Below are 16968 nucleotides of genomic sequence, written 5' to 3'. Positions count from 1 at the left end.
GATAAAACACATAAAGCCATCAATAAAGCCAAAGTCAGAAAACAAACAAACCAGCTTAAAACAAAGCTATGTCCATGAGACATTGAATCTTGATAAGCGGTAGATATTAAAGAACTATCAGGGGATTACCCCTCAATTAGAAGATAGATTGTCCCATACTGGCTCATAAAAATGGATTCGACACTATAATTCTTACAAAGAGGAGACTAAAAGATGCAGAATTATTAAAGGAAGTGGATGGATAAGGGTTTATCTACCCAAAACAACTGAAAGTAAAAATCAGATTTAGGCAGGATTGCTATTTAAAAAAAAGAAATATTCATGAAAAAATTATGTGGGATAAAAAGGCTAATTATGGGTTTGATAATGACATATATCTATTTTATATATTTTCATATTTTATTTAGTAACTCCCTTCTCAATCCTAAATAAAGCCTGTGTTTGTCCTCTTCACACCGCAGTTGTTTTTGTCCTGGGGAAGTCATCAGGATTTCTCCCCAGCAGCGAGCGCGCGCGCACACACACACACCATATTTAATACTTACTTAATAAAAATTAAATATGTTAATCCTTTAATAAGAATCTTAGGGGAAACACACAAGAAAAAGAAACGAAGACAGGGTAAAAAAGAAGATGAATGTTAAAGATACCAGGATAGACAACAAAAAGGGAAAAGAATTATCCATTAAATTGAAAAGTCTACTTTTTCCCAAATCACTATAATCAACAATCATCTTGATTAATAAATATCATAAAAGCAAAAGTGTGTGCTGTATTAGTATACTAAAGTAATTTTGAGAAAGCGTTGACTTCCTGAGGCTAGCATACCTTTTAAAAACAGAGTGAGGAATAACTAAGTGTAAATGCTTATTAAAGGGTCAGGTGTGGTAGTACACACCTTTAATCCCAGCACTCCAGAGGCAGAGGCAGGCGGATCTCTGTGAGTTCGAGGCCAGCCTGGTCAACAGAGTGAGTTCTAGGACAGCCAAGGCTACACAGATAAGCCCTGTTTCAAAAAAAAAAAAAAAAAAAAGCAACAAAAATGCTTACTGAAGAATTGTTTCAAGCAGGGTGTGGCAGCTCACACCTGTAATCCCACTATTTAGGCGGCAAAGGCAGGAAGCACATTACAAGTTCAAGATCAGCTTACCTACACAGAGAGCTGCAGGCCAGCTGGGATACAGAATAATGATTCACAAAAAGAAAAGAAGTAAATGCCCAAGTTCAAGGTTAACTGGGGCTACATATGTAGCTCTTGTCTGCAAACAAAAGTCAAACAGAACAAAAACAAAAATCAAACAAAAACTGCAACAAAGGAACAATTATTTCCAGTAGAATGAGGCCTTATGAACCAGCTGCTCAGAGTCAAGTACATAAAGTCCTTAGTATATGGAAATTATTATAGATCACAAAAATAACTTTAAAAGTAAACAAATTAATCTTATCATGATAGGTAACTATGGCTCAAGACTAAATGATGACACATTAATTATGAATATGGATGAAGAAAACATCAAAATCAATGGCAAATCAAAGTTTTTAAATTGCATTATAAATTCAATGTTAAGAAATGACCTGATGTGATGAGTCTTATCAATCCTAGCAATGTTGGGTTTATTTCATATTAGGAAATTAGTTGACTACTACATCATGTCAATTATTTGAAGCAAGAATAAACACATGCCCCTGCTATCCCAGACTCAAAGGACATTTGATGGGAGCAATCACATATTCGTGATTGCAAAATCTACTGGGTTCTAATTCCAGGCAAGTGTTGAGCTCCGTGGTTTATCAGAGATGCGTCTCACTCCAACAGCTGCTGATTACTGTGGAAACCCATAATTGACCAGAGCCCTGAGAATAAATGTTCATGGTGTTTGGGTTCTAAATGAAGCTGCCTTACCACCAGCTCCTGTCAGCGGGTGGTCTGTGGACCTGTAATGGTGGCCACACCCCTTTGGGTGTGGTTTCAGGCGGATGGAAGTGGAAAGAGAGGGGTTTGAGGCATGGCTTTCCTTTGCACGCTCTTTCTGGGAATCTAATAGGAAAAGCAGGGAAACACTCCAGCGGTTCTTTGTATTTTTTTCTGTGTAATTGTTTCCCCAATAAACACCCATTTATCATTTATCTTGGGTCTCGTGATATAATTACATCCTCGCCTTCATCCTCCAGGGCTCAGGGAAGGCCGGAGACTGAGGCAGGAAAGAGAGAATGTAAAAGCCAAAGGACTCTACAGGCAGCAAGAGGGCCTTCAGCAGGGCTTCATCAGGCTCTGCGCTGAGAGCACACAACGGCTGTGTTTTATAACCTACCCAGCCGGTGGTATTTTTGCCAGAGCAACAACAGACTACACACACTTGCTGATGAGACAATTCCGAAGGTGGCCAGAAAAAGCCCTGAGTCCCAAACTGCTTTCTATGGCACTAGCAAAAAAGAGTTAGAAGTAGGCCCTGAAAAATGAAACTAGTCAACGTCGGACAAATAAAACACGCTTAGCCCCGCAAGAGAGTGAGGGATCTGCAGCCTTGTTTCAGCTTGAGAGTATTGTCTGCACGGATCCCAATCAGCTTCCCCTGAGCATAAACTGTAGCTAGTTCCAGGGCAAGACAAGATCTCTCTCGCTCTGGGATTTGTTCATTTCTTGCTTTTTTTTTTTTTTTTTTTTTTTTTTTTTTGGTTTTTCGAGACAGGGTTTCTCTGTGGCTTTGGAGGCTGTCCTGGAACTCGCTCTTGTAGACCAGGCTGGTCTCAAACTCACAGAGATCCACCTGCCTCTGCCTCCCAAGTGCTGGGATTAAAGGCGTGCGCCACCAACGCCCGGCCCATTTCTTGCTTTTTTGAGACAGGGTCTTATTATGCATCTGCCTTGGAATTCACAGAAACCCTTCTGACTCAGCTTCCCAAGCATTGGGGCTGCAGGCCTGCACCACCTAGTATACAGTCTCCATGAACATTCTGTGCCTTCCAGAAATCTTATTTGCATGACACACTGTGTGCCAGGCACTTGGAGAATGTGCCACACTGTGTGCCAGACACTTGGAGGATGGGTCAGCTGAGTGAAAGAGGCTCACACTTGCTTTTACCCAAAACACTAGAAATGACTTTCAGTATAACTTGGGAAAGTCCTACAGGGTAAAACACTTTTTCTCCCTTCTGTCAAAGCCACTGATCAACTCATTCTAGCCACGGGCTTAAAAGCCAGTCAATAGCGATTTCAAATGGATCTTTAAAATTGCCCCCCCACTTTTTTTTTTTTTTTTTTTTTTTTTTTTTTGGTTTTTCGAGACAGGGTTTCTCTGTGGCTTTGGAGGCTGTCCTGGAACTCGCTCTGTAGACCAGGCTGGCCTCGAACTCACAAAGATCCTCCTGCCTCTGCCTCCCGAGTGCTGGGATTAAAGGCGTGCGCCACCAATGCCCAGTGCCCCCCCCACTTTTGAGAAGGCTGGTTTCCAACTCAATTTGTAGCCAAGATAAGTTTAAATTTCTGATCCTCCTGCCTCCACCTTCCAAGTTGCTGGGAGTGACAGGCATGTGTCACCACACTCGGCTTATACATGATATTGGGGATCAGACCCAACGCTTCTTGTGTGTTAGAGAAGCACTCTCCCAACTGAGAGCCAGCCAGCCACAGCCTCTAAATTGCTTTCAAGTCCTCTTTTGATTAGAACACCAGTTCAGACAGTCTCCTAAAGTGTGAGTTTGTCAGCACATCACTTGGGTATGTGTGGGGCCCCATCTGCTCACTTGGCAGTGGGTTTTCTGTGGCCTGCACAGCTGAAGGCCACATAGCAGCTTGGGGTGGGCAGCTGCACCGAGCCAACACCACTCGGTACCTAAGCCTTCCCTCCCGGCGTCTGGTGGCTGTGATTCATCTGGGTTTCATGTGTGCGTGCTTGGACATCAGATTTATGCTTTGTGCGCCACGCCGCGTGGGCTTCACATGTAAGGAAGCCCTTCAAATCCAGATCCTCTATATTTTGCCATGGCAAGCAACTGTTTCATAATGCAATTGTGCTACTGTGAAACTTCGTTGACTTTATCAGAAACGTAACAAAACAGAATTGCCAGGCACAGTGAGGTGTGCCCATAATGCCTGCACTTGGAAACGATATGGCAAGAGGATCCCCAAAAAGTTCAAAGTCAGGCAGTGGTACAGCAAGACCTTGATTTTAAAAAATAAAGGGGGAGGGGAGTCTTTGAGATGATAGCTCAGAGAGTAGGCACTTATTGTCAAGACGTGAGTTCAATCACCAGGACCCACAGAACTGACCCCCTACAAGTTGTTCCCTGACTCATATACACATACCAGAGCTCATGATCCCCTCCCAAAATAAATAAATAAATGGAATGGGAAAAAAACTCAAAATATTCCATACTGCCTAATTATAGAAATTTCAGAAAATAAAAACAAGTGTAAAGAACAAAAATTATCTTCACTTTTATTGATATAAATAATAACAAGTAGCATTATATTTATTGCATTTCCTGCAGCTCTTCTCTATGAATATAAATGGATTTAACAGACGACTATAAAGAGTTGCATAACAGATGAATATAAATGAATTTATAATAGCGAACATCTATGTAATTACACCATAAATCCAATCTCTAGAGTGACTTTCCAAGTGACTAAAAGGTGATGACGTTATTTCTAATAATTGTACAATATTCCATTCTTTCAGCTGCATTTGATGACGGATGTGGGGTGATAGATTCATAGACACAGAATTAATTTTATGAGATTTATGTTTTTATGTTTGTTTTTATCGTGTGTGTGTGCATGCGTGCGTGCGTGCGTGCGTGCGTGTGTGCGTGTGTGTGTGTGTGTGTGTGTGTGTGTGTTCGAGCATGCCTGCCCAAGGAGGTTGGAAGTAGGAATCTGATTCTTTGGAGTTAGATTTACAAGCATTTGTAAGTTTCTGGCTTTGGATACTGAAATTCAAACGCCAGTCAGTCCTCACCACAGAGCACCAAGCAGATTTACAATTTCCTGGTAGTACATGTGTTTGCCCACTTACGTCACTCATTTAAAAACTTACTGGATTGTTACGACTGCCTACTTGTGTGTAGGTGCTTACGTGCAACTGCATGCATGTGGAGGCAGGATGAAAACTGGGACTTGGGTTTTCTCCTTCCAATATGTAGTTCCAGGCTGAACTCAGGTCATCGGGCTTGGTGGCCAGCACCCACTACTTGATGAGCCATACTGCCAGCCCTTAATTCACTCTTAAGAGCAACTGGCAGTGCGAAATCAAATCTTGGGGGGGGGGCTCAAGCGTGGACCACATTCCCGCATTATACAGACACAGTCAAACCAATTAGAACTTAATCACAGACACTGAACTTCCGTGGGCCGTAAGAGCCCCTCCCCCAACAGTGAACTGGCTGACTAAACTGACATCAATTAATGTAAAGCTGTAAATAATTGGCCGGCTGGACAATGAAGTTTTAGCCAAATGTTTTCTACACCCCACTTCCAGTTGCTACGCCACACTTCCTGTTTTCTATGCCTTACTTCCGGTTTTCTATGTTTCCCACACACACACATACTCCGCCCTCACCTTCCCACCTCTCATCCACCCACAACCTCTCATCCAAGACGCCCTACGTGCTGTGAGATGGCGTTCTTGTTTGGGGTTCTCAAAGCCAGCCCTAGTTCAATAGGCCGTCCCAGACCTGTTTGTTCACATAAGCTCTACTAAATTTAACTGGTCAAAGGAGCCTTCCTTTTAGCAGTGATTAAGGAGAAAACCATTCTCGTGTTGTTTTTCAATTATTGTCCCTTCGATTTCTTTTGTTGCCCTTTCTCCTGCCTCAGCCTGCCGGCTGCTGGCAATACAAATATACACCACCGTGCCCAGCTCACTAGGCGTGTAGGGCTGAGGGTGGAGTGCACAACTGGAACTCATGGAGTCCTGGGCTCCATCCCCAGCCACTCACAAACCACACGGGCTGAAATGCCGCAGTCCCGGAATCCTAGCATCCAGGAGCTGGAGGCAGGCAGAAGGGTCAGGAGTTCAAGGGCATCTTTGACTGAACGGCCAGTCAAGGCTTTCTTGGAATCCCTGAAACTCTGTCTCCAAAATGAAAAAATTTAGAAGGAGGCTCAGTGGCAGAATGCTTGCCTAGGAGTTCAAACGCCAGCAACACAATAGCCAAACAAACACTGTCTCAGTGGTCCTTTGTTCATACTCTCGTGCCCCTGTTGTGGACGTCACCATGTTCATATCGCTTTAACAATGCTCTTTACATATGGCTTACTTATATTTATTTATCACTTGCTGTGTGCTAGTCTATCTGATTTCTGCTGCAATATGTAATTCTTGCTTATGTCCCTCACCTAATGCTTAGAAAGCCGTTTCTATTAAAAGGAAAGTTCGGTCGATCAATTAAACTTTAGAGTCTGAGCAAAGAAAAACAAGACACGGTTTTATAGATTAAGCAGGCCAAAGATCAGAGTGGATACTCCTGCCTCAGCCAGCCAGGTGCTGGACTTATGGACATGTACCAACTGCTCACAAGTTATTTCCATATGTGTACTGGAAACATCTCCTGGGCTGGAGATGCGACTCCGTGGGTCATGTGCTTGGTTTTGTGAAGTCTTTGGCTCCTGTCTGCTCAGAATCCTTTTACTGTTGTCGGTCTTAGTGTGATCCCCACGAGCAGTTGACCCCATCTGGTGTCCGAAGCTGCAGTTTGAGAAGTGGTGGTCTATAAAACACAACAGTTGCAAACTTGCACTTTTAAAATATTTAAAAAATTGTTTTTAATTAACTCCAGCCAAGCGGTGGTAGTTGCCAATTGGACAACATTTATAGAAAAAAAAAGGAAGTTATGCAGAAAACAACTTAACTGGCTTCTGCTTGTTCAATTAACTAGTCAGTTGGTTATGGTTTAATTAGTTACGTGGTTACAGGGCTTCCTGCAACCAGCCACATTGGAATCGGATACTGGTCTGGTCTGCTGGGCCTAGTTCTGTGCAAGTACTGAGTTCATATCTGTGCATTTTTATTTAGCCCTCCCTACCAAGAATCTAACAAAACAGCTGGGGAAAAGGCTCTGTGGTAAGGTGTTGGCAGCATAAGAGTGAGGACCTGAGTTCGAACCCCAGAGTCCACCTAAAAATTTTTTTATTTAATTTACAAAAGCTAGGTGTGGTGGTGCATGCCTATAATTGCCACGCTGGGAAGGTGGAACCAGGAGAACCCCTGGGGATCGCTGGCCAGGCAGCTCATCTAGCCAGTGAGCTCCAGGTTCAGCGTGAGGGTGTCTCAAAAAACAAGCTGGATGGCCCCCAAGGAATGACAGCCAAGGTTTGTCTTCTGGCTGCTACACACAGGCATGTGCAAATGAACACACATACATAGGTATACCTGTATACAAGAACACACATACACAAACACATACAAAAGATTTACTTTTAGTTATTTCTATGTTTGGCACATGCACATGCGCACAAATGCCCACAGAGGCCTCTGCGTCCCCTGAGCTGGAGAGTCGGGCAGCTGTGAGCTGTTCTGGGAATCAGATTGCTCTGCAGGAGCAAGCTCTTACCACCCAACTAGCTCTCAAAGTCCCTATGATACATTTCTTCAGAACGTAGCATAAACAAATGCTTCATATAACATCTGTCTCATCCACCTATATACACGGGCCGTATAAAAATACCTCAGGTAATGATGACCTGCATCTGAGTCCCTGGAACCCACAATGTGGAAGGAGAGAATGGTGTCACAAACACATTAAAAAATTACTTAATGCTTAATTGACAACACCCACTCGGGTGAGAAGGGCTAATGAGTGGGAACCCCTTAAGAAGACCTGAGAACTACACTTAAAAATTATAATAAACAAAGAACAAGTCAAATTACCAAGCTAGAAGGAAGCTAAGATCACAACACAACAGTAAATAAGGCTGGCTACTCCATGTCAAATGCCAGCCTTCTTAAACATCTTTGAACTCAGAGCCTCTCAGCTTTGATCAAGCCCCATCACCCAGGGGGCCTAGGCTCCCTGAATTTCTGGTGTTGATGCCTGGGGGTGTGGGGGTCAGGAAATTTGCCTTCTAGCAAGTCCCGAGTGAGGAACAACACAGTGGGAAACCATGTCAGCTCGGACACCTCCCGTTTCCATACTTCACACCCAGGAAAATTACTTTGGGCATCCAGGAGCTTGCTGTTAGTCCAACAGGTGTGGTGATGGGCATTGCCACTGGGAGACACCCAGGCACCCCTGGGGGAAGAAGGGAAGAGTTGCAGAGTGGATCTAGGAGCATGGGAGAGCGGCAGGTTGACTCAGTGTTAGAGGAGACACATCCAGCTGCTGTCAGATGTGACAAGTGGAAGACGTGCTAGGAAAAGCTGTCTCGTTTAAAAGGAATTAAAAATGAGGCCACTATGGTAGCTTGCTCCTGTCAGCTACTTAGGAGGCTGAGGAAGAAGTATCCCAGGTTGGAATCGAGTCTGGGTGCAGAGGAGTTCAAGGTCAGTTGTAGCAACTTAGTGAGACCCGACTCAAACAAACAAAACAACAAACAAACAGAGTTGGGGATGTAGCTCCGAGGTGGAGTGTTCACAGATCACCTGTGAAATCCTGGGTTCAACACCTGGCACCGCCCCCCCCAGAGAGAGACAGAGGCAGAGAGACAGGGAAAGGAAGGAGAAGAGAGAAAGAAGGGAGGGGATGAGGACAAAGGGAGAGAAGAGAGAAGGAGAGGAAGGGAAGCACGGAGGTGGGGAGGAAGGAGAGGAAAAGGGGTAAGAGGAAGGAGAAGGAAGAAGATCCCAAACATGAAATGTTCTGGTATTTTCCAAGCCTTAGCCCCATGCAGCAAATGCTTCACAGAAATGAACACCCTTTTCATTTCACACGACTATTTCCTCTGCAGTCTACCTCAGCAGTCAGCCTCACGCAGGTAACCTCTAGTCTTACACATAAAAAATAGCTATTAATAGACACGACTAGCTGGAGTCTGCTTCATCTCTCCTTCAACTTTTCCTCTCAGTTATGGAAGTAACATATGCCCAGTGTTGAAATTTTAGAAAACACCTCCATCCTCCTACCACATAGAATGTCACTGTCAACATCTTAGCCCATCTCCATTCAGTTCTTAAAGGCATAGCAGATTTTCCTTGAAAATGCACCTGCAGCTTTGCAAATTTTTCTTACGTGTCCTGACTATGGGACACTGAGAACCGTCACCTGCCCATGAGTTCAAGTTCCAAGCCAAGTTACCACCTACAACTACCTATAGAGACAGCATATCTAACATCCTAGGCAGAATCAAGGTCAGGACTTGGGAATGACTTTTTTGGTAGGGCTTTTTAAAAATTAATTTTAATTGTATGTGGTGGTATGTGCACATGTGAGTGCAGTACCCATAGAGTCCAGAAGAGGATGTCAAATTCCATGCAACTGGAGTTACAGGCGGTTGTAAGCTGCCCAGCATGGGGCACTAGGAACTGAACTCTGGGTTCTTTGTAAGAGCAGTACACTCTCTTAACCATGGATCCATCTCCATGGTTTACCACAAGGACCACCAGTCCGGGACTTAAGCAGAAATGGAAGGGTAGGGAAGAGTAGAGGAGAAAGAAAACACAACACTAATTGAGGATGGAGAGATGTATTCTTAGGGAGCAGCTGCAGGTACTGTACGATTCTCCCACAGATAGGGAGGAGGCACTGAGCAGTCCTGTGGTTCAGCATTCAGGCAGAAAACAGGTCAGTTTGGTAAGCAGGTCTTGTTTGAGCCCACTATCTAGGGATGGTGATTTGTCCATGGATGGGAGGGGGTCAGAGGTCACTCCTAGATGCTTTCTACCTTGTTTTCTTCAGACAGAGTCTCCCACTGACCAAGAATTCCCCAAGTAGGCTTGGCTGACTGGTTAGTAAGACCTCAGGGATTCACCAGTCTCTGCCTCCCAGGCTGGGATTACTAACTCCTCACTACACCACGTTTTTCCCCCCATGGGTTCTGGGGATTGAACCACATACTGATGTAGCAAACACCTTACTGATTGAGTCATCACCCCAGCCTCCAACGTGTGCACTTTTATGCTAGGATATTGACTTTGTCTTAGATACTTCACAGATCTGTATGACAAACTAGACATTGCCACAATCTAAGAATTGGATGTGAACCCCCCACCCCACCCTGAATCATATTTAATACTCAGTGCCCAGCTGGTGGCGCCATGCTGGGAGGATCTGGAAACTTAGGTCCCTAGAGGGTTCTGTCCTTGAGGGTACATGAACTCTGGCCACTTCCTGCATATACAGGTATGAACCAGTATATCTGAGTTTTTATGTGGTGCTGGGGATGGAACCGCCTGCATGTTAGGCTAGCTCTGCACCAGCAAAGCCACATCTCCAGACCCCCCTTTCAACAGTTTAAGTCACACTAATGGCTCTCTCCTAACTCAGTGTGGAAGCCCTGTTTCCTTCTCTTCAGAAAGAAAACAGACCAAGAGGGGTGGCTATGTGACTACTGGGGTCAACAGTGCTATTTAATCTGCTGAGGTCCTTGCTATTATCCTTCTGACTGTAGTCTACAGACTTGTAGAAAACCCCAGCACAGTTCCAGAGGTCAAGAAGGAGATAATGTAGAAGGATTTTTGTAATGAAAGCTCAAGTAGGCACTGAACAGAAAATGGCTCTTTCCTCTCCAGCCTAAGGGGCATCTCTATGAGATAGTCTAGAATAAAGCTGGGGTCCTGGTGTGTGATACAGATGGTATGTTAGGTACCATAATGGAGTGCTGAGGGCTACACTCTTCAGTGGTCACAAAGCAAAGAGCATTTTTTAAAGCAATTTCCACCCTGGAGGCAGAAAGCAAAGGAAGCTTACAAGGCTCAGAAATTTCCTGAGATTTACAGGACTCACAAGGCCTCCCTCCCCCAGAGTTATATAAGCAGTAATGGTTGCAGGGGAGAGGAGTCTCTTTACTTAACTGAGCTTCCTACAAGTTCTGAATGGAGCTCCAGGGATGCAACTTTTTTGAGTTACTACCTAGAGTGGGTTTTCCAGTAACACAGGGGTCTTTGAGTTATCTATGCTCCTATAAATAATTCCTCACTCGCACTACTGTAAATAACCCCAGTAACTTGCTCATGAGTTTGCTAAGTTGACATTCATCTGTCATTGGTTCCCTGGCTGGAGTAAGAAATCATTTGCTCACGTCTCCCCAGGAATGTTGAGCAGGAAGACCATCCTACAGTCCTGGATCCAAATCTCTTCAGACCCTTCTCTTCTTCCTGTCCATCACTACACTACATCAAGCCCCAAGACCAGCTTCAAACACAATTTCCCATTTCCTCCCCCATAATATCCCTGTAATAACATCAAATACACCAAAATTTGATACATGGAAGGAGAATAATACAGTAATGTGTCCAAAGTTCTCTCCTGAGCATGGTGGTAGGTGCCTATAATTCTAGCACTGAGAAAGGAGGATCAGGGTTGGAGGCCAACTAGTCATAGCAGGACCCTGTCTCAAAAAGAGAATGAAAGTTCCGGCAGGGGAGATAGCTCAGTTGCTAAAGTACTGGCTGTGAAAACGTGGGGACTGGAATTCCACTCCCAAGACCCTTGCAAAACCCCAGGTAGGGTAACACGTACTTGCAAAATCCAGCACCAAAGAAGCAGAGACGGGGAAATCTCTGGGACACACTGGTCAGCTAGCCTAGGGTGACTTACAAGCCCAAGAGAGACCATGTCTCAAGAGGTGTGTGTGTGTGTGCTGCCAGGGTGGGGGGTGTTGACTGAGGACCACACCTGAGGTTGCTTTTGGGCTTCTACATGCATGTGGGCATATATACACACCAAAGTTTTACAAGTTATTACTTACTGTTTAAAAGGGTCCTGAACTGGATGCCAGTGACCCTGAGCCTCACACACAGCCACAGAAAATGCTGTTTGGACCAGACCATCTAGAGAATGACGTGTAGACTATATCATTTAGGAAGGAAGATGTGGATATAGCTAGTTACACTCCACCATCACCAATACCAATCCCCTGTACAAACACAGTAGGTCATAATTTTAGGACTGGTACCAAGCGATAGTTTGTTGTTGTTGTTGTTTTCCAGAATCACATTTGATTTGATTTTACCCCTGGAAATGTAGGCTAGAATTCCAGGAAGGCAAGAGCATCAAAAACATACTTAATTAGGAAGATGAGCTCAGCGCTTAGTCAGATTTCTTGTCCACGACGCAGAGAAGAGCCTCCCCACCTTTGGCTTCTCTCTAAGGTAGGAGGAATTTGAAGCCTGCGAAAAAGCAAAGCTCGTGGCAGCAACATCAGATCAGGAGCAGAAGCCTGCGCTGGGGAGACAGCTCAGTCAGTAAGTGCTTGCTTAGCAAGCATGAGGGCCCGAGTTCAATTCCCAGCAGTCACGTTACATGTTAAAAGCTGGACAGGTGTGTGCCTGTGGCCCAGGTGTGGGGGGTGCAGGGACAGGTGGACCTTTGAGACTTTCTAAGGCCTAGCCTAACTGATAAGCCCCAGTGAGAGGTTCAGTCATGAGACATAATAGCCAGACCTGGGTAACAATGCTTGCAGCTGACTTCCAGTCTCCACACAGATGTGCACACGTGTGTATGCACACCTACATACAGATGGGAACACACATACAACACGAACACACTGGAAGCCTGACTGAAGGATGTCCACCCTAACTGAGATCCAGTCTCTGCCATAGCCCCAGATAGCCTCTGCTAAGTCATTGGTGGGCTGTCTTCCCCCACACTTAAAAAGGGCAACGAGGGACCAGGCATGGCGGAGTACATCTGTAATCACGGTGCCCAGTGGAGACTGATGGAGCCCTGGAGCTTACTGGCCAGTCAACTTAGCCTACTTAGTGAGCCCTAAACCAGTGAAAGACTCTGCTCCAAAAAGAGGGTGGATGGTGCCAAAGGATGTCCATTGACCTCTGCATATATGTGCACTTTTTGCACATGTACTTACACAAGAATACACACACACACACACAGTCTTAAAGCCCCCACGCCTTCTGCACTTCTTTGGTCCTTTAAGAGGGGCCAGTGTCCTGTCAGGATGCTCAGATGGCGTTATGGAGAAGCCCTTATGGTGGAGACCCGAGGACGGGTTGCCAGCCAGGGCAACGAGGCAGCCAAAAGTACATTCCTGAGCCTCAGCCAAGCCTTCTAATGATCACAGCAGGCATTTTGACAGCAACCCCCTGAGAGATCCAGAGCCAAAGCACCCAGCTGGGCTACTATCAAATTCATGACCTGCAGAAACCGTGCGACTTGCCAGACACCCATCGTCATCCTCTGCTCCCCTATTACGATGCCACCTGAGGTGCCACAGCTGAATCCAAATACCTCTGCTCCTGTGAGAACTGGATACCGGTTCTGGTAGAAAGTGTTGCCAGCCTCTTAGCATGGTGTAATTTCTACAGTACCACCCCCTCCTGCTGCTAGTGTCCCCTCCTGGAATACCAAGGGCAGAAACCTGCCTTTCTGTTCCTCTTTCTTATACTATCAACCACTGCCACAGGCTAAGTAGATGCAATCACGAAAATGTGTCACTCATGCATGGGCACACATGCACACAGCCTTCTCTTAACACCCATCCCCGACAGCCACCCAAGCATGGAGGCTGTGAGCATCTCTCTGTGCAGGGATGGCTGCTCCAGTGTTTCACCCACTGTTTTCTCATGCAGCCTCTCAGTGATTGGGCAGCGAAGCAGGGAGCATGACTGCTGGGAACCGAGGGACGTTCCTCTGGTTGTTTCCTAGCTGGGGGAGTGACTGTGGGAGAAGGAAGACATAGTCACCAGCCTCTGCCTGCCAGAACCCGTTTCAATAGTACAGAGAGGGGGTGGGGTGATAGCACCGTTGGTAAAGTGCTTGCCTTACAAGCAGGAGGACCTGAGTTCGGTCCCCAGACCACACACACAAAACAAACAAACAAAGCAAGACAGAATAACCTGTGTATGGTGTCCTGAATTTATAATCTGAGCTACTGAGGGAGGCTGAAATAGAAGGTCTCAAGAAACGGCTCACCCATGAGGCTAGTTGAATCAGCGAATTCTGGGCCAGCAAGATGCCCCGTTTCAAAAACCAAAGGTAGATGGCTCCCAAAAAGGAACACATAGTCACACAAAATAAATAATCTCAGATGCAATCCCCCTTGGCTCACTTTGCCGAACCCAATCTTATCACCCCAGAGGAGGGAGGCCTACGGTATGACAAACCCATAGAGAATTTATGAGCGTAGTAGCACGACGGAACTGTGTTAAAGAGAATGAGCATCGTGTCAGAACAGATGCAGCCTGGTCCTGGAGAGGCCACACGGTGAAGAGTCTGGAGAACTGGGGCCTCCATGTAAGACATGGATCCGATATCCACAGCTTCTTCCTTCCTCTTTGAGATGGGACCAGGGAGAAAGCACGGAGTTCGGGATGCCCTGTGGCATCTTCCCAGGCTAGGGTGGGCCACGAGAGCTGAGCATGGGATAGAAAGAAATAATGGGAACTGAAGGGAGAGGGCACTGGGCGGGAGCAACTTGTTCCTTCAGAGCCAAACTGGATGGGCTGGAAAATGGCATTACAGTTCGAATCTGAAATGTCCCCCACAGGGTCATGGTTTCCATTCTTTGATGACTCCATTTTGGGATAGTATGGGATCTGGAGAAGACAAGTCACTAGAGTAAGGTCCTTGGGGGATATGATATGATATGATATGATATGATATGATACCGGGCCCCTTCCTGTTTTGCTCTCTGCTTCCTGTCCCTGTAAAGCGAGTGAACATCTCTCCTGTGCCATGTGCTCCCACGGCCATGATGTCCTGTCCCAAACACACAGAGCGAGGGACCATCTGAATCCTCCGAGACAGTGAGCCAAAATGAATCTCTCTTCCTTCAAATTGTTCCTGTCACCTATTTTTGGCACAGCCAAATAAAAGGTAATTATATACTCATAGGCTATGTGCTGGATGAGGAATGCCAGAGTAAAGCTGAGAGATGAGAAAAAAGACTGCTAATCAATCTTAGGAAAATGTATTTACTGGGGAGAGGAGGAACTTCTCTTAAGAAATCAAAGACATACTATGTTTTGATTGAGCTTGTATTTTTTTAAATTTACTTTTCCCTGGTTTTTATTTTGTTTTTTCTCTTTGTTTGCTATTAGTTCAGTTTGGTTTTCGGTTTTGTGAGACAGGGTGACACCCTGCAAACTTTGTAGCCAATACTGGCTTCAAATTCATAGCATTCTTCTTGCTTAAGCACTAAGACCACTCTGCCCATCTTCAATAGTGTTTTAGACACCTAAAAAGAAATGCAATTCAGTTGAATTTGACAACTTATCTGGCTCGTGTTTTAAAAGCAAACAAACATTAATAACCCATTCCCCCAATTCCATAACCATGAAATAATAGTCATGTCTTAAAATAGAGAAGTGATGTAAAAGTGATTTAGTGACACTCTAATAATTAGAATGTAGGCGTCAGTAATCTCCAACAAGAATTTACAAGACAGAAATTGACGGCATTGGAAACAGGCCTTTAGATAAGACCATTGTGTCATATGAAGTGCATCAGTAAGTGACAGGATCCAACACCAGTGACCAGGAACCCAATCGGTAGGGAATCTCTTGGGATTGCCAGGTTTGGGCTAGCAGCTACTAAGGCCAAGTTCACCTGCGCCCATGCACATACACACACATTCTCTCTCTCTCCCCTCAAAACTGCTGTAGAAGAAATGAAAGCCACCATGCTGTGACTGCCTATGAATCCCCAATCAATCCTCACTTTCTCAGAGGAAGTTCACTAAACACTCTAAGCAATCAGATACAATGGTAACCACATCCCATATGATGGACACACTGAAACTGGGGGGATCAGCTCCTGCCGCTGAGGACAGACAAAATCTGACTACGAGCATATACTACAGCACAGCCCTCAGCAACTACATGCCATGGGACCACCTCCACTCTGCCTCATGGAACTGAATTTTCTTCAGAACTCCTCTCATACCTGCTCGCCTACAGCATTAGGAACTCTCCCAGTAAACGTCTTACCTACAAGGCCAACCTGCCTCAGTGTGTCTCTTGAACCCCTAAATGGAGAACGTTCAGGGGTTTAGCTTAAAACAGTAATTTTCATAGATAACACCAATGCCCTCTTTTTAAGGTTCCAGGACAAAGCCCCTCATGAGTTGGAGATGGAAGAATTTGCCTCCCACAAATGCAAACTCTCTCTGCTCCAAGGAAACGATGTGAGGAGAGGAGACCACTCACTTCTCCAAACTCTAACTGAGCACAGGGCAGACGTCAGCAGAGACATCTGATTCAAAGGGCACTTATCATTCCAGTCCAAGAGAGTTCACTTCGGTTTGGAGAGACACTCCAGACTGTATAGTCAAAGTTCATTCATCCCAGAAAATGCATTACTGCAAGACTGAATCTTACATGAGCATCCCGCTTACCTGCCAGAAGATGCTGTCTATCGTATTTCCAAGGAAACCATCACGACCTTCTGATGACACTAGCTTGGGCCCAAGAATTGTCATGAATTCATCAAAATCCACCTGCCCATCTCCTGCAAGGAGGAAAGAGGTATGAGTGAAAAGGTACCATAAATGTGATCGATGGCCCCTGATGCAGGAAGCAACTCTATGTTTTTCTCCTTGGCATGACCTAAATAAAATAAAAAGAGCTGGTGATGTAACTGAGAATTGTTTAACACTGTTTAGTTTCTTCCCTAATACTGGGGATTGAACCCAGGTGCCCAAGCAACCTATGCCACAGCCCCAGTCCCTCACTGGGGGATTCTAGGCAGGTGCTCTACCACTGAGCCACACCCCAGCCCCTCACTGGGGGATTCTAGGCAGGTGCTCTACCACTGAGCCACAGCCCAGCCCCTCACTGGGGGATTCTAGGCAGGGGCTCTACCACTGAGCCACACCCCAGCCCCTCACTGGGGGATTCTAGGCAGGTGCTCTAC

At 45.4% G+C, this 16968-nt stretch overlaps 1 protein-coding gene across 10 annotated transcripts in view; it reads right to left on the bottom strand.

The window, feature by feature from the left end:
- The window catches only part of Caln1 (calneuron 1), a 474698-nt gene that overhangs the window by 157480 nt on the left and 300250 nt on the right, over positions 1–16968 (bottom strand). For 9 of the 10 annotated variants that reach the window (XM_040731664.1, XM_040731663.1, XM_040731669.1 and 6 more), the window contains one exon: positions 16451–16563. In XM_040731664.1, coding sequence (XP_040587598.1) covers positions 16451–16563 — 113 coding nt within the window. Of the gene's footprint in view, positions 1–15104; positions 15293–16450; positions 16564–16968 lie in introns of those variants that run through there. The other variant, XM_040731666.1, reaches the window with a different exon arrangement.

This window comes from Mesocricetus auratus, unplaced genomic scaffold (assembly GCF_017639785.1).
Source record: "Mesocricetus auratus isolate SY011 unplaced genomic scaffold, BCM_Maur_2.0 Super-Scaffold_100025, whole genome shotgun sequence".
Lineage (NCBI taxonomy): Eukaryota > Metazoa > Chordata > Mammalia > Rodentia > Cricetidae > Mesocricetus > Mesocricetus auratus.
Note: the sequence above shows the minus strand (reverse complement) of the source record. Positions and strands in the feature narration are given on the sequence as shown.